General features: G+C 41.7%; 1 protein-coding gene across 1 annotated transcript in view; it reads right to left on the bottom strand.

Moving 5' to 3' along the window:
- LOC150088783 (small lysine-rich protein 1) overlaps positions 1 to 21,583 on the bottom strand; it is a 45,668-nt gene extending 24,085 nt beyond the window's left edge. The window contains exon 1 of the mRNA XM_090370893.1: positions 21,485 to 21,583. Within this exon, the coding sequence (XP_090227019.1) occupies positions 21,485 to 21,550 (66 nt within the window). The 5' untranslated portion in view covers positions 21,551 to 21,583. The remainder of the gene's footprint in view (positions 1 to 21,484) is intronic.
- Positions 21,584 to 22,945: the final 1,362 nt, after the last annotated feature.

The following is a 22,945-nucleotide window of genomic DNA, read 5'->3' as shown; positions in this document are numbered from 1 at the left end:
GGTTTTTTCCACCCGATATGGGAAGGACAGCGATTCTACCAGTTTGACTACCCACGAGGGCACCTTTGGAATTAACTGGAATGCTGGTTCAGAGTACGGCCAATACATCTATCTTTTACAGCCGAATTGGTGTACTGGTGTGGAAAATTTCTCATAGAAGTGGCCTGGATATGGGAAAAGTATACCAAAGGAACATCGTGAGGTACAGAAATGATGAAGGAAACACCGATACAACAACAGAAACAAAATAGTACAGAGGGACTTTATTCAAAAATGGCAACATAGCACTGACTGCCATTATATGGATACATCACTGCCAAAGATGGAATAAAGGGAAGAGGTGGTCCTCAGTAGAGATATGGCCACCCCTAATGTCAATCCAGGCTTTGCACCGCCGTCCATACTTAGAACAATATTGTTGATAAGTTCTTGCGGTTACATCGTCCATTCCTCTGTCAGCGCCATCCTCAGCTGGTGAACATTTTCTGATGGGTGGGGACGTGCCGCTAGGCGCCTGCCCAGAGCGTACCATATGTTTTCGATGGGATTTTGACTGGCAGAACGGGCAGGCCAATCCATTCGAACAATGTCTTCACTTTCCAAAAGCATATCAACAGCTGCAGTGCGATGGGGTGTTGCGTTAGCATCCATAAACATGAGCTCGGGGCCAATAGTACCTCAGAACAGACGCACATGGGGAAAGACTACCTCAGTACAGTAGCGTGCACCGGTACAGCACCGCCTTCCAGTATCTGGAGTTGTATACGTCCATCCAAGATAACGCCTCCCCAGATGAGAACAACTCAACCCCATATCGATCCCTTTCAGTGAGGTTTGCGGGGTGATACCGTGTGCCATCCTCTCGCCAGATTAGCTGACGTCCAGAATCGCTGCTGAGACTGAATCTTCTCTTATCAGTAAAGAGTACCTTAAGTAAAGATTTTGTGGTTGTAACCTTTAGAAATAGCGTTAGTCCTTAAGTTTTGAACACCGGTGTAATCGCACTAAAGCAGGAACGCGTAAAAATTCCGGCTTGCTACAAGACACCAGTGGAATGATTACCAAGACCGAACGATGCGGTTAGCGAGGCCAAAGGTTGGGCTGTACTTCATTTGGAACGTTCCATATTCACTTTTATATAGAAACATGTAAATGTACAAAAAAGAAAAAAAAATAACATGAACAACATTCAAACTGTAAATAGTTTGAACATTATACGCTGAATGAACGGAAATCATAAGAAACCTACTTCGTAACGAGTAGGCCCACCTTTCGCCTGGATAAGGGTAATCACACGGCGAGGCATTGAGTCCACTAGTTCACGAAAGCGTTCCACAGGTATTTCCATCCACGCTTGCTGCACTGCTGTCCATAATTCCATCGCATTTCTGGGTGGAGGATCCAAAGCTCATTCACTCCCCGGCGAATGGGGAGGCCATTCCATGGCGGTAAAATCTGTGGAATGCTCTTCGAACCATGATCTAGTCACCATGTCTCTGTCAGGAGGCTCATTGTCCTGCTTGAAGAGTCCATTGCTCTGTAAGTGTATGATGCATGAAGGGATGGACACGTAACCTGGACCGTTCAGAGATGCGTCTAGACATACAAGAGGTCCCGTGTGCCAGTTGAATACGCCTCAGACGATTACCGACCGTCTACCTGCCTGAACAGTTCCTTTTTGACAGCTTTGTGCAGTTTCTGCTAGATACGAACCCTCCCGTCGGCTCGAAGTAACTGGAAACGATGGTCATTGGACCAAGAGATCCGTCTCCAACCATCCAAGGTCCAGTGCCGATGTTCTTTTGCCCAGTTGAGGCGCAGAGTCTGTGTTGTGGTGTTACCAATGGGACTCTGTTGGATCCGTGGCTACCATAGCCTATTGCAGCTAATGATCGCCTGATGGTCTTGGTGGAGACCATTAGGGATGAGATGTTATTGTGGAAATGGTATATTCCCAATACACCCTTGATACTGTCAAAAGAGAACAGTGCAATTTATGTACCACCTCTGCGATTGTGTGACCCATGCGTCGGGCACACACTATCATCTCTCTTTCAAAGTCGATTAACTCAGGACGTTTATCCGTACTTACATCGAATTACTATCTACGTGAATGCAGTGTACCTACACTGGCGTGAAAAATTTAAGGACCAGTCAGGTTTTCACCTGTAGCTTCTCATAGGAGTGGCCTAGATATGGGAAAAGATTACCAAAGGAACCTAATGAGGTACAAAAATGATTAAGGAAACAACACAGATCCAAAAACGGAAACAAAACAGTACAGAGGGACTTTAAGAAAAAATGACAACATAGCACTGGCTGCCGTGATACAAATCCATTACTGCCAAAGATGGAACAAAGGGAAGATGTAGTCCTCAGTAGGAAATATGACCACTCCTAATGTCGATGATGGTTTTGCACCGCCTATCCATGCTTAAAACAATGTTATTGATAAGTTCTTGCGGTAACATCGTCCATTTAACCCCAGGGGCTCACATCTGGTGAATATGGGTTTGGCACACCCAGGGTCCTGAGCTGGATATCATCATTCTTCTCTTTCTTGGTGATCCCCTTTTACTTCTCTCTCTCTCTCTCTCTTAGGGTTACTGGGGAATTTTTTTTTTTTTTGGCTGGTGCAGCACAAGCCTCAGGCTTCCTTGCACCATATAGCTAATAATAATAATAATAATAATTCCTCTGTCAGCGCCATTTTCAGCTGGGGAACATTTTCTGGTGGGTGTGGACATGCCACTAGGCATCTCCCCAGAGCGTCCCATATGTGTTCGATGGGAATTAGATTGGTGGAACGGGCAGGCCAATCTATAAGAACAATGGCCTCACTTTCCAAAAGCTATATAAACAGCTGAAGAACGATGCCGTTATCATCCATAAACACACGAACTCGGGGCCAATGGCGCCTCGGAACAGACGCACATGGGGAAGGATTACCTCAGTACAGTAGCGTGCACCGATTACAGTACTTCCTTCCAGTATCTAGAGTTGCGTACGTTCATCCAAGATAATGCCTCCCCAAACGACAACACCTCGACCGCAATATAGATCCCTTTCAGTGATGTTTGTGAGGTGATACCGTGTGCCAACCGTTTGCCAGATTAGTTGACGTTCAGAATCGCTGCTGTGTCTGAATCTACTTTACTGAATCTACTCTTATCAGTAAAGAGTACCTTGCCTCATTGCTCTGTTGTCAAGTCCTTGGGTTCGATGCACCACTGAAAATGGTGTCTCCGATGGGCAGGTGTTAAAGGGACACAGAGTACTGGCCGAAGGGCAAATAGTCCACCTTTGTGGAGTCGCCTGGCCACAGTAAACCGCGATATCCATCCAAGATAACGCCTCCCCAGACTACAACACCTCGACCGCCATGTAGATCCATTTCAGTGATGTTTGCGGGGTGATACCGTGTGCCAACCGTTTGCAAGATTAGTTGACGTTCAGAATCGCTGCTGTGTCTGAATCTACTTTACTGAATCTACTCTTATCAGTAAAGAGTACCTTGCCTCATTGCTCTGTTGTCAAGTCCTTGGGTTCGATGCACCACTGAAAATGGTGTCTCCGATGGGCAGGTGTTAAAGGGACACAGAGTACTGGCCGAAGGGCAAATAGTCCACCTTTGTGGAGTCGCCTGGCCACAGTAAACCGCGATATCCATCCAAGATAACGCCTCCCCAGACTACAACACCTCGACCGCCATGTAGATCCATTTCAGTGATGTTTGCGGGGTGATACCGTGTGCCAACCTCTTGCCAGATTAGCTGACGTCCAGAATTGCTGCTGAGACTGAATCTACTCTCATCAGTAAAGAGTACCTTGCCCCATTGCGCTGCTGTTGAGTCCTTGTGTTCGATGCACCACTGTAAACGGTGTCTCCGATGGGCAAGTGTTAAAGGGACACAGAGTCTTGGCCGAATGGCAAACAGTCCACAGTTGTGGAGTCGCCTGGCCGCAGTAAACCGCGATATCCAGTGTCCTGTGTTCTTGTGCAGTTGGTTCGCAATGCATCCCGCTGTCTGATGTCGGTCGCTCTTGGCCTGTAGGAGTATATAGCGGTCATCATTGGGCGTTTTTTTTTTCGTGGACGACCATCACTGGTCCTTCGAACAGCTGTACCTGTCGTTCTGAAGGCCGACCACGAACGTGAGACCATGCTATGGACGATACCGAACTCTGCAGCCACACTCCTCCCACTTCGACCTTACTCGAACTTCCCAATTATTCGACCCCGGTAAAGTCATCCAGATGTTGTCTTCTAGTCATTTCGTTGTCTGTAGCATTGTATGTAACCAATCGAACGTCTGTAACAATCGTGCTCACCATTCGATAATTTGAACATAACTGCTGAACTGCTGCTTTTATCTGTTTATGTGCGCCCTCTCATTAGGATTCAAATTTTTGCACGTGCACCAGCTTTCTACTGAACGTCCCCAGTTATGAAAATCGCCACAGGCTGTTTCGTTTGATTTTGTGGTTATAACCTTTAGAAATAGTGTTGGTCCTTAAGTTTTGCACACCAGTGTATATACCTGCCAAGCGGTGCGTTCGTGCAATAGCAAGAGAGCCGACAGCGTCTTGTTGCCCAGGAACCAGGTATCCCATGAATTCTATCCTTTCAGTGTATATTGTTCAAACTACTGTATTTACGCTTTGAACAATATATAATGACATACGAATAACAAACGTAAAAATTGAGAGGCTCAATATTCTACATTAGTCTTAACTGAACAAAATAGGTTAATCCAAATAAATATTCTTTATAATTCCTTCAATTACAACTCGGGTTTTCCAAACGTGATTTTGTTTGAATACTTTTGGTAGGACAATGTATTACTATCCCTGAGGTCAGACCATGCCTGCAGCTCAATAATCATAATCACCGTCCCCCCTACACTGTTGAAAGCCCTCAAGGGTAGCACTATTTGTAGGATAGCCGTCCTCGCCACACCGAGTGGGAAAGAGCCGAATTCGAGTCCCGTCTAACTCATTTCTTCTCCACCCAGTTTTTTCTCCCAGAAACTGGTTTTTCGTCAAGTAAACAAAAATCGACCAAAGAACACACGCAATTCACAGATAGTATACAGGGAGCAATATGGCCTTAAGTCGTTGATGCACCTAAAACCCTATTACAACAACAACTACGTTGCGGAAAATACTTAAGTTCTACTCCCATTAATGACGCTGTATCCTGCTGGTAAGCTTGCTATGAAAACCTCCTTATCTACGTAGTCGTGTTGTGGATCATTGTAGTGCTTGCTGCCATGGAATGCCTTCTTCGCCCATCTTTCTGCCTTCGTTTCGTCCGTGGGTAGATTGGCGCTCTAGGTTTACTAGAAGTAATCCATCCAGTTTTTAAGAGCTTTATTCTGTTGTTCGGAGATGTGTCAAACACCTTTCTCCTTTTTTCCTGGCTACGGCGAGTCACTCGACGTCCGCCTTTGGATGGCGGTGGTCGCTGTTCGTCATCATTGTCTTGGTCTTTCTCATGATATCCTCCAGCTCGGTGTTAGTTCACCCTATGATCTAGATCGAGTACCTTAGTACTGGGACTGCCAAGGTGTTTTTGGCCTTGACCATGTTCCCTCCGTTTATGTTTGATTTTAGGCTTCTGAGTCTCTGATGGCATTTCTCAGTCAGGCCGGTGTTGATTTCCTTTTGTTTTAGATGTTCCCCTTGAATCATCCCCAGGCACTTGTAGGTCTCTTCCTCTCTGATTTATTCGTCTGTTTACTGGTCTTCATCTCGTTGTTTTGTTCGACTGGTTTTCCCTGATGCATTCCATGAGTCGTGCATCTGTCTATTTCGAATTACATCCTGATGTCAGTGCTGAACTCCGGTGATCTGGAGTAGTTGTGGAAGTTGCTTCTCGGTTGCTGCGTAAAACTTCATATCGTCCATGTAAATCAGAAGAGCAAAGGTGTGCGGGGTCTTCTCTTCTTTAAGGGTGTATCTGTACTTGCTGTTATTAAGCATGGTGGATAGCGTGTTGGGTGGCAAACAGAATCATAGTACGCTCAGGCATCTTCCCGGAAGATTCCTCTTCTAATATGGACTTGTTTGGTCGTGATGTTCCCAACATTGTTGGTGGTACTCCACTTTGCCATCGTTACTTCTAGGAAGCTTGTCACAGTCAGGTTGACTTTGTAGATATTGGTCTGAACTTGCGCTGTTGGTTGTATGCTAAAAACCATGTGAAGTACACTGACAACTTGGCTAAGTGGTACAATATCCACTTAGCTATGCGTGTGCTCAGGAGCATAATATTATTACGAGACAGGTGATCGGTCTGTACAGTGTCGACTGTTTGGTATTTTTGCCTTTAGCCTTGAGCGGCAGGTGATTGTTTTAGCCAAATACTCTCGCATCGGTGTGCCTTATCAAACTATTACTATTACATTAGGTCACCCAAAAACTTAATTCATATATCTCAGTGTATTATGTCCGTAAATTGCGTGTATTCTATGGTCGATTTGCCTGTTTTGCTGAACGAAAATCCAGAGTTTCCGGGAAAAAAACATTGCCGTCTACGCCTGAGACCGACTAACTCAGCAACGGAGTGAAAAAAGCCCATTAACGTTCCTCGCGTCATCGATCGGATTCGAACCTGGGCCTTTTCCACCCGGTGTGGGGAGGAGGTAAAGAGTACAAACTAAAATAAGCAAAAAAAGTCCCAGTGAACATCGGGCCGCAAATGAACCGTTTTCGAAATCATGCACATTTTCTGTTAAGATCCGCCAGTGATTATGGGAGCACTAGTTTAGCAAAAAGCTGTGTATCCTTTGCTAAGGGCGGTTTTATTAAACAAAAGATAATACATTTTTAATTTCAACACCACAGGATTTTACAGATGTTACAGGATGTTCTTTCTAACACCCTTTCCTCAACCTCAGGTGTTATGCTTCTGGGCCTACCTGCTCATACTCCATGTGCGAAGTGCCCATGTTCTCTAAGGTGTTGATGTACCCTGATGAATGTGCACCTGTTGGGCTGCCTTCGGCGGAGAAATGCTTCTTGGTACAAACGTGCAGCCTCGAGTGCACTGCCGTTGGCTTTACCATACATGAAGCTCTTGTCCGCATACTCTTCGTTGCTGTAACTTCGTTGCTCTTTTCATGTTGACTATCCTTGGATAAGTATTAGTATGCCTGCTACATCTCAGAACATTGAAAGAGGGGAAACGGAGAGAATGAGCATAACCTAGCCTAAACAAACAAGTCAGTGGTGGATCCCAACTAGAAATGTGCAATATCTTGAAAACGATTCACTTAAGGACCCATGTTTACTAGGCTTTTTTGGATATTGTAGTCTGTATACTTCACCTTTAAATCATTGACCATCATTTTTGAAACACCCTGTATATCTGTAAATTGTGTGTGTGGTTGATTTGCTGCTTACTGGACGAAAAAACATGTTTCTGGGAGAAAAAAGAATATTACCCTCGACAGTGACCGATAACTCGGCTGCTCTGTGAAGTACGGTGACAACACTACTGTGCTACTCGCGCAGACGCGTTATTTGGGTGAACTGCTACACTAGGTGTATGAGTGTGCTGCTGAACTTTTGGCACTAGTAGTTGTGGATGTTGACTATTCCTGGGGTTCATCAGTTTTGGGACTTCCTGATCAGGTGTTGCACTTCTTCCTCACGAATATCCCATTCTGCCATCTCTTGTGCGTACTTAGCTTTCTTCCATTCTAAGTCTATACGGTGCTTGGGCGTTATGTCTAATTTCATTGCGCCACAGGTTGCCCCAAAATTCCTAGATCGCATTCCCGTCATGTGGTCCGTTACGTTCCTTCTTCCCATGTTCGATGCTCCTGGTTTACTTTGGTTTACCCTGAAAATCTAGATGTTTGATCTAGAAAATCTAGAAAATCTTGAGTGTTCTCACTGTAACAGTGTAGTCTTTTGCTGAGTGCGAGAAGGTTCTGCTTCAGGGTGTCAAGATATTCTATCCTCTGATTGTTCGGCTCGCGTTTGCTGTTAGTGGTGTGTTTGTTGAGAAAGCTGTTTCACTTTTCCGATTACTTTCTTGCTTTTATTTCCGATTACTTTCTTGCTTTTATTTCCGATTAGTACTGGGTTAGCTGGCCTAACTTGATTCTTAGCTCTTCTGTCTTCTACTGAAGCCTTCTTTCTCATGCTGGTGGTACTTTGTTTTTGCATTTCGTGTTCTGCTGGTCTGTGGATTCTCTTTCGTTGATCCCTGCAAAGCCATACACGGATCGGCTACAGCAACGCAGTGCATGGCTGTAAGAATGGCGTTCATCGTTACTTCATTGTTGTTGAAGTAATCTGGTATCATTCGTCGATTAAGGTGGTTTGTGACTTTCTACAGTCTACGCTGGTAGACTGTAGAAAGTCACAATAGAAATGTAAATGTAAATGTAGTCTACGCTGGTAGTGGTGTCGTCACCATCCTCCCCACACCGGGTGGCAAAGGATCGAGTTCAAATCCTGGCGATGATGCGAGGAACTTTAATGGGCTTTTTTCACTACGTTGCCGAGTTAATGGATCTCAGGAGTATATAGCAAGGTCTTTTTCTCGGAACCCGGAGTTTTCATTCATCAAAGCAAGCAAATCGACCAGAGAATAAACGCAATTTACATACACAATAGACATAGGTAGATGAAATAACTTTCCGGGTAACCCTAATAATTAGTTTTTAGTTTTGTGATTTGCTACAGGATTTTATTGGATCTCTGCTTCTTTACGATGTGGGTGTTTGTGGGTCCATTTCCCCTCGAATTCTGTTAAGATCTTCTTCCATTCGTCTTCTATTCTGGAGATCGCAAGCTCATCCGTTCTTACCTCGATTGCTCTGGGTTGTACTTCTTGCTGTTCATCTGGTTCTGGTTCGACGCCTTCCGTATTATTAGTCCTTTTTCGCAGTTATTCACTGACATCCTGCTTGATTTTTATCAAGACTGCTATCAGATTCTTCATGACAATAGTCTGTCATTAGTCTGGTATTTTCTGTTCGGTGACCTGAACTGTCGGGAATCGTTTCGACCACTTTCGACTATTTTGGTTGGGTACATTGTCATGTCGGTTTCCATCTTTGTTACTTCGTAGTATGTTCGCATACTGAAAGTATTCATATCGATGATTCACTTCATGCATTGGCGGTTCTTTCCATTCTCAGTGATCGCTAGCACAGTTGTGCTGGAAGCACTTGCAGTTGGTTGGGCTGGATGGTTTGCCTTTCCTTGTGATAGCCATATAGCCTTCGCGGGTAGCAAAGTGGTACCGTCCTCCCCACACCGGGTGCAAAAGCCTCGGGTTCGAAACCCGTCGATGACGCGAGGAACTTTAATGGGCTTTTTTCACTCCGTGGCTGAGTTAGTCGATCTCAGGCGTAGATAGTAAAAGTTTTTTCGTAGATAGCAAACGTTTTTTCGTAGATAGCAGGAGTTTTTTCTTTCAGCAAAACAGGCAAATCGACCAGAGAACACATGCAATTTACAGACAAAATAAATATATGGGTAGATGTAATCATTTACGGGTAACCCTAATATCATTTTTTTTTTGTGCTAGCTATACAGGGTGTTTCAGTTAAACGTTTCAGAACTTCTAAGAGGGGTAGGGTACATCCTGACAACTCGAAATCATATAGCAATGTGGGGTCGGAAATGCTTTCCTGAAGCGGTGTTGTACACAGAAGCACCATAAAGAAAAGAGACCGTAAGTGAGAAATCGTTTTAATAATACATGAAAAGAAGCAAAAGGTACACGGATTAAAGTAAGTGTTCGAAGTTTCTTCCACGGGCTACAATGCACGCCTCACATCTCCGACGCATGGACATCCGAACATTCTGGAATACTCCAGGCGAATTTCGAATTTCTTCGGCAGCTACTGCGATTCTTGCAACCAGCTCCTCAGCATTGTCAACAGGGGTGTCATAAACTAGCGATTTCATATGACCCCAGAAATAAAAATCAAGACATGATAGGTCGGCTGACCGAGCAGGCCAACGCACGGGACCACCACGTCCGATCCACTGTTGACCAAATGTGACATCCAGGTAGTTACGAACATCTCCGCTATAATGGGCAGGGGCTCCATCGTGTTGGAACCACATTGTCTGTTGCGTCGATGCAGAAATCTGTTCATCTCTCAAAAGTTGTGGCAATACTTGCTGCAGAAAGATCAAGTAGATAGGTCCGGTTAGACGACACGGTAACAGGTAAGGTCCGATGAGGTGATCTCCCATAATACCGGCCCATACATTGACCGAAAATCGAATCTGTGCTGCACGACGTCGTATTGCATGCGGGTTCTCGACCGCCCAGATATGGTCGTTATGCGTGTTGAAAATTCCTTCCCTTGTGATGGAATTTTCACGGTCATATGAAATCGCTAGTTTATGACACCCCTGTTGACAATGCTGAGGAGCTGGTTGCAAGAATCGCAGTAGCTGCCGAAGAAATTCGAAATTCGCCTGGAGTATTCCAGAATGTTCGGATGTCCATGCGTCGGAGATGTGAGGCGTGCATTGTAGCCCGTGGAAGAAACTTCGAACACTTATTTTAATCCATGTACCTTTTGCTTCTTTTCATGTATTATTAAAACGATTTCTCACTTACGGTCTCTTTTCTTTATGGTGCTTCTGTGTACAACACCGCTTCAGGAAAGCATTTCCGACCCCACATTGCTATATGATTTCGAGTTGTCAGGATGTACCCTATCCCTCTTAGAAGTTCTGAAACGTTTAACTGAAACACCCTGTATAAGTGTAAAGTGTAAAGTGTGTTTAGGGTAAAACGGCACCAGGGGTTTCCCCCATCTCCGCGTAGTTTACATTGTGGTGTGATACAGTTCACTGTAAAGGCCAGAGATTTAAAAGTATATGGATCTTGAGGTGTGTGATGTCGTGTACCGTTGTTCATCTGGCCATTTAGTCGCCAGACCCCTGCTGAGGCCCGACGTTGCCCACGCTTCACCCCGTGGAGGCAGACCAGTAGTTGTAGTTTACTCTGGCAGGTCCTCCCATCTAGTTTCCTGAGATTTCAGTGGCTAAAACCTAAAAAAAAAAAAAGTTTGCGTGGGTTGATCGCTATATTGAAAGACCGAAATGTGAACGAACTTAATTTGGAACTATTAAATTTTGACCTGTGGAGTATACGCTGGCGAGCAGATAGAGAGGGAGAGGAGACTGAAGACTGGGGGGAGAAAGACAGAAGAAATGGGGTCAATAGAGAAGACGACCCCATTAAAAGTCAGTGGGGCATGCCCATGCCCCACCAGGAGAAAATCAGGGTTGGCGAGTATATATAGGGGACAGCGCCACTTTATTACTTTCTCCGAGAGACTGTTAGCGACGTTTCTAACTGATCCCCACTAGCAAAGCCCTGAACGCGAGTGACTTTATCATTCGCGACACACTCGATGCAGTTTGTTCAATATTTCTATTCGACATCTTCATCTGGCTATGGAGGTGAATCTGTTCAGCTTCGGCTTGCATCCAGTGGTGGTTATAAGTTATTACGAACTGCATCAGATGGTCCCATTTCCAGCCTTTGCTGTCACTTCGTCCTTGGGGAGGTAGGCCCGACGAAGCAGCTTTTGCGATTCTTTTTCCATTATTATTATTAAACAGTCTGCGCGGTAGCACAGGGGTAACTTCCCCGTCTTTCCCACACCGGGCAGAGAAGGCCCTTGGCTCGAATCCCATAAATGATACAAAGAACTTTCATGGGTTCTTTTTGTTTTTTTCGATCTGTGGCTGAGTTAGTCGGTCTCAGGCGTAGATAGCAAAAACCCCAGATAAACTCGGGTTTTTTGTCCAACAACTGGCAAATTGACCAGAGAACACACGCAATTCACGAACATAAATACACTTGTGTAGATGAATTGATATTCCGGATCGTCATCATCATCATTATTAGCCATGGCTAATAAATCACCAGGCAAAAAAAAAAAATTCCGAGTTACCCAGAGAGAGAGAGAGAGAGAGAGAGAGAGAGAGAGAGAGAGAGAGAGAGAGCAAAATGATGATATCCAGCTCAGGACGCTGGGTGTGCCAAGCCCATACTCACCAGATGTAAGCCCCTGGGGGTGGCCCTAGCGTGACATTTATTTTATTATTAAATACATATACTACCGTTCAATAAAGTATGTGGACATACATTTGTTTTTCACTGATGTCACAAACTCACATGGATTTCTATCAAATAATTTCGACATCGTATGAAACAGAGAATTGTACAAAATGTTAAAGTAGGCATCGGAGTTTATGGTTCCTCGCAGAATTACCAAAAGTGCTGGGCAATACTATCAGAAGCAAATACAGACCATAACATTATTTGCTGAACGCAACTGCGTGTTAGTCCCTCGGATAGGCTTTCCATCAACGACCGATTGGCTGCAGCGAGGGTAGGCCTCCATTCCTCTACAAAATAGTAACCAACCAGTTGAAACATTGACGTGGCTGGTTTGCGTTCACCAGAGGTTCCAGTTCATCCTGCAGGTACTCCATGGTTTCAAATCGAAAGTCTGCGTCAGCCATTTCAACTTTTGTACATTCATATCAATGAACCGTTCACGAATAACACTGACGACACTATGGAATGGGGCATTTTCCTGCAGAACAAGGATGGATCTGCACGAAAGAACTGCCACATCATAGGAAGCATGGATTTATCCAGAACGTTAAGGTGGGCGTCAGTGTTCATGATTCCCTGTAAAACGATAAAAAGTCCTAACTAGTCCATACCATTAAAAACAGTCCCATACCATTGTCACTGCACAGAACTGATTTCTGCTGCTCTATGAGCCAATTACGACATTTGTTACACCACACCGTGAGACTGCTGATCGCAGTTGATATTCGATTGATGTTTTGCAGGAATGTCAGACAAGATTTCAGAAACCCACTCCCCCTGGAAGTATAAAGCTTGATGATCATGTTGATAGAAAAGATCGCTTAAAAATCACAAAAAAAAAAAAAAAAAAAAACCAACAAGGGCTGGAACTCTGATAAGTATGATATTGTAGTTATCAGAGATTATAAGTAGGCTTTTGTAGTATGTAAACAGTTATTCTGCTGTTCGTGTTGGAAGAACCTGTCAAACTCAAATCTTCAGAAGAGCAAACAGTTTCTCTGTTGTTTTCTTGAAAATTTCCACACCTTATAATCTTTTGCTCTTCCTACTTTTTTAAGTTAATTAGGGAGCCATATCTGAGAAGCGTAGAGGCTGTCACTTACAGGATTTTTTTAGCTGAGTAGAGCAAGAAGCTGCAAATTGCTGTTTTTTTTTTTTTTTATGTAAACCCCAAACACGAGAGGTATTAGAACCTATAGTAATTAGTACCGTGCATAGGTTGGAGGTTCAGAAGACGAAAGAAGATATTTGTTGACATTGAACTTGAACTTCTGTAGACTGTAATTTTCAGGAAATACGTATGAAGGAAGGTTGTTCCAAAAAATAGCAGTTGAATGAATAAACGAGGAAGATGAAAAGTTGGTTCTGTGAGTTTGAAGTTGGACAGTAAATGGATGTTGGCTGGTGGCGGCACATGTTCGGACTGTTTTGAAAGAGAGAGCGGGAATTATAGAAGCCAATTCAGAAGAACAGTGCCCATGGAAATATCAGTAGAAGAGGCATGCAGCAGAAACAGTACGTCTATGAGACAGCGAGTGGAGAGACTGTTAGAGATGAATCATTTATTAACCTAACTGCCCTCTTCTGAATGGAATCTAGAAGCCTGAGAGAGGTTTTGGGGGCACCACCCCCAGATGTGGGAATAATGTTCCATGGCAGGGCGGATTTGCGATTTATGCAGAGTGAGCAGCTGTTTGGAAGAAAAGTAACGCCGAGAGCGAAAGAGAAAAAGTTTTTTAGATGCAGAGGAAGCAATATTTCTAATGTGCTTGTGCCAAGAGAGAGATTAGAAGTCAGGGTAATCCCCAAAAGAGATATATCATTTTGCCTAGAAATCGGAGTGTCACTAAAGATAACCATGGGAGCAGAAGAATCCTTTTTGCGAGATATAAGACAAGACTGAGTTTTAGAAACATTGAAATCAACTAAGTTGTCTTTTCCCCACTGCAGAATTACCTGAAGATCGGCATTTAAGGAATTGATAGATTTTCGAGTGGTTGAAGCTGATTGAACAGGGCAAGGTTTCTCAAAATTGAAAGTGGAATGCTATCATCGGCAAAAATGGATAGGATTTCCAGTCAATGGAAGAAGGTCTTTAATATACAAGAGGAAAAGAGTGGGGGAAAGAACTGAACCTTGGGGGACACCGGCATTAGTGGAGAAGTTAGAAGACTTAGAGCCATCTACCATCACCCTCAGTGAGCGATCAGAGAGAAAAATGGATAATCAATTACTAAAAACAGTTGGCAAACCATAAGATGGAAGCTTGTTTAGAAGACTTTTATGGTAAACACGATCGAAACCTTTGAGATGTCAAGAGCGACTACTTCTGTTTCACCGAACCTTTCCATTGAATTAGTCCATAAATGGGTAAAATAAGCCAGAATATCACCAGTGGATCGACACTGATGGAATCCATACTGGCGATCGTTGATCAGACGGAAGGTTTCTAGGTAGTTTAAGAGTTGGCGGTTAATTGATTTCTCCATTATTTTAGAAAGAGTAGAAGTAATTGCAATGGGACGATAATTGGATGGGAGGGATTTGTCACCCTTTTTAGGATCTGGCTGGATATGAGCAAATTTCCAAGCAGAAGGAAAAACACCTTTGGAATAAGAAAGTGAAAAAAGGTGGCAAAGAATAGGAGTAAGTTCAGGAGCACAGGTTTTGAGAATAAGTGAAGAAATACCATCGGGACCTGGATCTTTCTTAGCATCAAGATTCGTCAAAATGCTTCTGACATCCTTTTGACGGAAGACCACAGGAGGCATTGAATGGATCGTGTTGGGAATGGTGGAAGGTGTTTTACCAAGATCATTAATACATGAGTTGGAAGAAAAATGGGATGCTAGCAGGTCAGCTTTATCCTTAGCTGAAGTGACAACAGAACCATCTGGTTTGGACAGAGATGGGCAAAAGTTGCGGCCAATAGCTTTGGCAAGAGACCAAAATGTTCGGCTACCATTAGGGCAAGAAGCAAGTTTTCTACTCTTAGCCTGTTCAAACTCTGGTTTGGACTGATTAATAACTACTTTACAATTGTTGCGAGCTTTGGTGTAGACAGAAAATGAAACTGAAGAATTAGAATTAGGCACCAGCGAGGTGATCTGATAGAGGTGTATAAAGCCTTGAATGATTTGAGCATGCTCAATGCTGATGGGATTCTTCCTCTTGCTCAGAATAATCACCTGAGGGGGCATAAATTCAAATTAAGAAAAGACAGATGTAGGATAGACGTGAGGAAATTTGCCTTTAGCCAGCGGGTGGTTGGTTGGTGGAATAGACTTCCATCCCTTGTCGTGGAAGTTGATAGCCTAAATAAGTTTAATGCTCAGCTGGACAGGTATTTCGAACGAACAGAGGGGTGAAGTGGACGTGGTTATTTTTTTTTAATTTATTTATTATTTATTTATTTTTTTGGCTGATGCTGCATAAGCTTGCTTTCTTGCATCAAATGCCTCTACTAATGCTAATACTAATGCTAATTAAAGCCTCACACAAGCGTATATTCGTGACTATGCTATGTGTGGTAATAAACTTCCCAGAATGATGCTATTGCAGTCATGATCGATGAGTCTGAAAATAAATGAAAGCAGTATGTTTAAATTCAAACTCCCTCCAACGGATGGTGATACAGAGATTGTCTAATATGCTTACAGGCTGAAAGTAACAACCAGTTTCGTTAGTAACATTGACGTTCCGTATCACGATTTTTACAATGGAGCAACGAACGAATATCAAATTTTGATTTAAACTGGGAAAAGCAGAAACAGAAACGTATGAAATACTAAAATCTGTTTTGGTGATGAACGTTAAGTCGTACCGTTGTGTTTGAAAGGTATATTTGAATGGTATAGAAGTGGCGTCCGTCAACTTCTCAAAATGAGAACAGAGTTGCAAAAGTTCCGGAAATTGTGGCAAGAGATCTTTGTTTGACCCTCAGAATGACGGTTGATGAGTGTGTAAAGTGTAAAGTGTATTCGTGTCTGACGGCACTAGGGATTTCTCCCATCTCCGCGTTGCTTTCATTGTAGGTGTAACAGTTCACTGCAAAGGCCAGAGATTTAAAAGTGTGTGGATTTTGTAAGTGTAGTGTTATGTATCGTTGTTCTTCTGGCTATTTAGCCAGTAGAGCCCAGCTGGGGCCCAACGTTGCCCACACTTGGCCCCGTGGAGGCAGACGAGGTACGCATTAGTTTGAAATTTTTACTCTGACAGGCCCTGCCCCACCTAGTTTCCTAGGATTTCAGTGGCTAGGGCCTTATAAAAAAAAAAAAACATCATAGGGGTAAACAATAAATCCTGTAAGAATCTAGTGTATACCCCTACGATGCTTTTTTTTTTTAAATTGAACATGAATCGTTAGTACAAACAGATTGAACAATCAATCTGTTTGTACCGTTGCAGCAAAATTGAATCCTTGATTAACAGCGGCTGACGTCATCGCCAAATGGAAACGTCATGGTGCTAGTATACAGCCGGGAAACATCTGGGCAGACGGCAGAAATTGACGGGAAGAGACCAAAAGGTTTTCAGAAGAGTAGCAGGAAGATTCCGTCAGAAGCCGTAGATCCCGTCAGACCGAAAAGTAGTAGATAGATCCCGTCACAGGTCCCAGCCGAATTCACCAGAGGAACTGATATCAGTACGAGTACAATACATAGGGAGCTATGCCATTTGGATCGTTGGACAATTAGAACAGCTACAGTAGACAAACGAAACGTCTGAGGACGCAATGTGCATCATCGACCTACTGGTGCTCAACCTATCAACCTGGAACCAATGTACAGAGTTTTCCGATGTGACTGGGTCTGGTTGTTGCCCGGAAAACGTTTTTTACTAGAGTGAGTCACACTCTAGTAATAAACGAGGTATGGTAGAGGTGTCGTTTTTTTTTTTTTTTTTTTTTTTTGTGAAGTATGGTCCACTGGTGATGGACCATACTTCGAGGAGCTTGGTCGTCGCTCCTGAAACGATGAATGCCATCCGCTATATTGATACTGTGAACAACTGTACCCTTCCTAGACTGTGGGAAAGTCTCTTCTCGGTTTCAGCATGACAAAGCACCTTTCATACTACTTGCTTTGTAGTGACCTGGAAAGCACTGGCATGCAGAAGCTTCACTGGCCCGTCCAGGGCCAGTGAAGTGTCAGGGTCAGGACCTTTACCCAATAACTACTTTTGGGATGAACTGAAATGTCGGCTTTGGACCAAGTCAACATGCCCGCAAGCAGTAGCTGAATTGAATGCAGTGTTGAAGGAATGGATAAAAAAAAAAAAACTCCTCCTTCCTGTTATCAAAAAATGGTTTGTCCTCTGCCAACGAGGATACAGTATGTAATTATGGTTAAAGGTGGATCTACACGTCATTGAACATTGTATCGATAAAAGGTCATTCGAGGCGCAGTAGGTGGTCCTCATCGGTAGCACAGTAGGATTGCCGTCCGCCCTACACCGGATGGAAAAGACTCTAGTTCGAATCCCGTCGATGACGGCAGGAATTTTTATGGGTCTTTTTCATAACGTGGCTGAGTTAGTCGGTCTCAGGAGAGGGTTGCATGGTTTTTTCTCCCGGAAACTCGGGTTTTTTGTCCAGCAAACAGAAAAATCTACCTCAGAACACACGCAATTTACAGACAATATACACCGCGTAACATGACATTAGTCGCCGATGCTCCTAAAAACTCAACAACCTTAGAGGTGTCCAGTTACTTTTGAATATAGTGTATATTTGCATAAGAATAACTGTAGAGTGTCTAATTGCACCATATAAATAAATACAATATATATGGTACAATTTCGACATCATTCACACTATGACTGCATTAAAAGTATGAAACTATGAAATTAATGGTTTTCTTCAAAAATTTCTTTGACAAGAAAACGATATCGGTGGACTACATTGGTTAAGGCATAGTTCAGTTTGCGCATTATCCTTCTGTAAATGAACTGATTCATGCACATACACCAAGTAAGTAGTATAAGAAATTATCAGGGAACATAAACACCAAGAATAAGTATAAACTCGTCTGCAATCAAGTCACTAAAGGGGTTTCGAAAGCAAAGGCAAATTATGAGAAGTCTGGTTAGGAAAGAAAAATGTGACTAGGGCTTCTTTGCTTAGGCTAACACTAGAAAGAAAGGGATAAACCACATCAGCCCACTAGGTATGTTTTTTTTTTTTTTTTTGGTAGTTGTTGGCGCATCGGCTTCTGTGGCCGTAATGCACCTCCCAAGGTTTTTGCAGTACTTTGATCCAAGCCCTAGGCGGAAATCGAACCCGCGACCTTTGGGTTGCCAGGCAGGCACTTTAACCACCCGGCTAGTCCGGCCGGCCCACTAGGTATGAATGGCATTACTATTAATGATCCTGTTCAGGCCACTGAAACCCAATAAATATTTTGCATCTAAATTCACGCACGAAGTTTTTAAGGGTGAAGAATATACCAAATTTTAACTGAACAGATACCATGAGCACGCGGGGCTCATAGTGTCTATCTAATATAATGAGCCCCACGTGCTCATGGTATCTGTTCAGTTAAAATCTTGCCAATGATGCGAGGAACTTTCATGGTTTTTTTAAACTCTTGTGGCTGAGTTATCTGTCTCAGGCGAGGATAGCATGGTTTTTTCAACCTCCAGAAACTCGGGTGTTTCATCCAGAAAAACAAGCAAACCGACCAGAGTCACATCGTAAGGTGCAAAATCTTACATGTTTAATATTTTAGAAAAAAAAGAGTGAGATTTATTTAAAATAAAGTTTAGGAAATGGCAAAATGGGACAGCGGAACAGTACTGGTCACAAATACTAATTAGATAATGGGTCACAGGCAAAGGGATTAAATGTAGACAAAGTAACGAGCAAAGGTTAGCGTGGGAGACTACGGGCCGAACGTGGCTATGGCTACTGGCGAGGAGGTGCGAACAATTTAGGCTAGGACAGAACAATACGTGAAGGACACAATCGGTCGGACATTCCTTTTGATCAGGGACCTCCGGACTCCAGCCAGGTGGTAAATAGGGGTAAAATGTTCAAGTGAGATTTTAAAATTGGCGTCCGGGTGTCGACAATCGCAAGGTTAGAAGATAGTGTAAAACAAATTCGTTAAAAGCACAAACAAAGTAGCGGCACGCTTCAAAGGAACAGACAATCTGGGAAAATTTATAATTTATTAAAATAAGAGGTTGCATTGTACATAGTAAAATTAGCTTGAGAAAGGTCGAAGGACGAATAGGGCAGAAAGAAAGTCGAAGAAAAGGAGAAGATTGGTTAAAGAACAAAAAAGGGGCAGACCTGACATACTAGGGCGGTACGTGATTGAAATGACAAAAAGGAGTGAACAGGGGAAAAGACACAGATCCGTCAGTTGAGCTTTATGTGGGTGGTTATGAAGATGAGTTAGAAACAGAGAGAACCCCGAGTTGAGTATGTGGGGGTGAGCCTTCTTGTGGTGGTTTTGTAAAAATGTGAGTTAGAGACAGAATGGAGTGATGTGGGTATTAATGGAAATGGGTTGGGTGAGATAGTTTGGACACAACACACAGTTGAGAATTTGGGAGTGTTTTGCGAAGATGAGTTAGTAACGTGAACAGTTGAGGGTTCTGTTGTGGCAGAAAATATGTGTCAGTTAACAGTTGAGTGTTTGGTCGTGGTGGGAAAAGAGCAGGGTAGCGCCCTGGGAAATTTTCTTCTTGAAAGAGTTCTTAATAGGTGGGGCGGGGAAAACGAGGGTAGCACCCTATGAGTTTTTCCTTGTGAAAGGTTTTAATAAGGTGGAGAGAAAGGTAGCGAAATCCGTAGAATCAGTAGCTCGAGAGAAAGGAGCGAAAACTCGGAATTAGTAGCTCGATAAAGTGGCGAATGGAAGTAGCCCGTGTAAGTTGAAAAAAGGCCTCAGGATGAAGATAGCAGTCCCCATATCGACGCAACGTGCCAGCCCAGTTAAAGTGTACAGTGAGTCCATCAGAATACCAGAATTGTGATCCTCATTAGAAAATTCGCTAGGACTTCTAGGATGAATGCCCTGATATACGATGATGACATTTCCAACTAAGAGTGGGAGGATCCAAAACAGCGAAGCCGCCTAAGAAGAAATTAAGTAAGTGACAAACATAGTATTCTCGTTACCTTAAAGGACTTTAGGACCCTAATAACAGATTAGTGGAGATTTAAGATACTAAGAGATATAAAAATATATATAATGTATAATAATATAATATACATTATATTTGCAGTTTCTGCGGTTATATCTGCGGTTTCATAGCAATCGCAGCACGGACTTATTAAGGATTATGCTTAAATTTAATTTTTAATCCTCTGCAGAACTCAGTCCTTTAAAAAACTTGGTCCTTTAAAAAACTTGGTCCTTTAAAAAAATCGGATGACGTACCATGAAGGTTGTAAAAGTGGAATGTACTTTTTTAATTTATTCTTGAAGAGGAAATTAAAAAAAAAAAAAAAAAAATATATATATATATATATATATATATATATATATATATATATATATATATATATATATATATATATAATTGCTCAAATTGAAGAAAACGTACGAAATCAGATTCCGGACCGTAACGAAGGAGACTTCTTGTTCTCAAGATTTCAAATCTAAGTTTCATCAAATAAGAATAAAATAAAATAATAAATAAATAAAAAGGTGATAATTCGTAATCTAATTCAAGCTATCAAAACTTTTAATTTTTGCTAAAAATTAAAACACATTTTTGATTTGCACCACAAATGAATTTTCGCATTAATTTAAGAAAACAAAAGTAAACAAAAAATAAAAAGCAATGAATTATTAATACTGTGAAAACTTAAAAGAAGCTGTATACTGTACGCTAATTCTGAATGTGCGATTTATTAAAAATTTAATGATAATCACTCAACAAATATATGTTACTTTTATTTATTATTAAACGGAAATGAGTGCTTCTTTATATTAGAAAGGTGTAAGAGAACTTATTTGAAAATATAATTGTCTTTTAAAATAATTTTTAGCGATATTCATTAGAACGAAATTTCGATTGTATCGGGCTTTCAGACTAGTGGGGTTACTACCAAACATGTTCTATTTAAAGTACTCACAATTCACTTATATGTCTAGCGGCGTGCATATCTTAAAAATAGTATAATATTTCGATCGAAATAAGTCTGTAACTCAGCCTTATAGGATACGTTTCAAATAACAGAATTTACTCCTTTTTTATTTTATTTAAAGTGGCAATGTAGCCCGTGCAAATATTGATGTTAATAGCAACACGTACAGATTGTCAACATATTTTGTCTTATTTAATACACCAAAATATGAAACTAAATGAGTACACCATGATTTTAAAGCAAATAATCAAATTTTTGGTTACCTGAATTGCGGGAAACACGTTTTTCCCCTCTGCTGAAGATTTTTTTGTGACTTCTCCGTTAGACATTGGTGCTCACGGTTACTCTTACTTCCTTCTAACTTAACCTTAGAATAAAGCCTTCTTGAAGGTGCCACCGGTGATGCATTTCCTCATTTTCAATGAACCAATAAGAAAAGCCAAATTTTACTCAAATCTATTTAATCGTAATCTTAGAAATGATGAAGAACTACTCACGCGATGTAATATTCACACGCAATCGCTGACCGATTGCAAAGGGTGCCCCGAATGAGCGTATATACCAAATTGCGCCCTTGCCTTAAGTAATGTGTACCGAACTTCGAAGAAAATTACCCTTTCTCCATGTGGTGGTACAGACTTGACTCGTTAAGATCTTTAACATTATCTGGTTTCTACACATGCTTAAATTTTCCATTAATCTTTAGAGAATCATTTCTTGTCTAATATTAGAAACAAGAATGAAATATGTATCGTCTGATGGGAAAACAAGACGAGGCAGAAAACGTTACGTAATAAAATAGATGGCATTAAAGTAGGCCAGTCTGTTGGTGATGGTCAGGATGCGGAAAGCCCTTAAATCTCGTTATCAGTGCGTTTAACAGAAAAAAAAAAAAAAATATATATATATATATATATATATATATTTAATTATTTATTATTATATATACGACTGAAGAAAGTTAAGTATTTGTATAGATTATATTTCACAATATCCAAAGAAAATTAAAATGGCTTAATTTAAAGACCATCAACCGTCAACAATGAGGTTGGGATTAAGATGGGAATTGTGAAGTAAAAAAAGAAAAATAAATTTCGAAAATTTATTTTTCATAAAATAATGGAGGACTGTAGTGCGAATGTGTAGAATTAAATATTTTAAAAGAATCAGGTCAAGTTATAATGGCAAAATCCGAAGATGAACTACAGATAGCAGCAAATGAACTTAATAAAATAGGTAAAAAGTACGAGATGAAAATCTTCACCTCAAAAACAAAATCAATGGGATTATGTGGAAAAAACATAAAAAGAGTCAAAATTGTTATTGATGATAAAATAATACAACAAATATCTGACTTCATCTATTTGGGAAATTTAATATCAAATGAAGGGAAAGACATCCACATTAAACGACAAAAATATAATAAAATGAATGGAACGATTAAACGCCACTTCGGAAAACAAATGACAACTGAAACAAAATTACGACACCACTTCAAAACCAGCCCTCTTATACAGCTGTGAGACTTGGGTCATAAATAAGAAAGATGCACACAAAGTAGAAGCAGCACAAATGAAATTTTTAAGACCATTATTAGAATTTACAAGACTAGACCACCAAAGAAATATAGATATCCGCGAGAAATTAAAAGGAGATAACATAGTAAATGACATAAAACGGTATCAGGAAAAATGGATCAGCCACGTAGAAAGAATAAACCCAGA

The sequence above is a fragment of the Mastigoproctus giganteus genome, chromosome 3 (genome assembly GCF_048544385.1).
Source record: "Mastigoproctus giganteus isolate SK-2022 chromosome 3, ASM4854438v1, whole genome shotgun sequence".
Taxonomy (NCBI): Eukaryota; Metazoa; Arthropoda; class Arachnida; order Uropygi; family Thelyphonidae; genus Mastigoproctus; species Mastigoproctus giganteus.
This window is presented reverse-complemented; position numbering and strand designations above follow the sequence as displayed.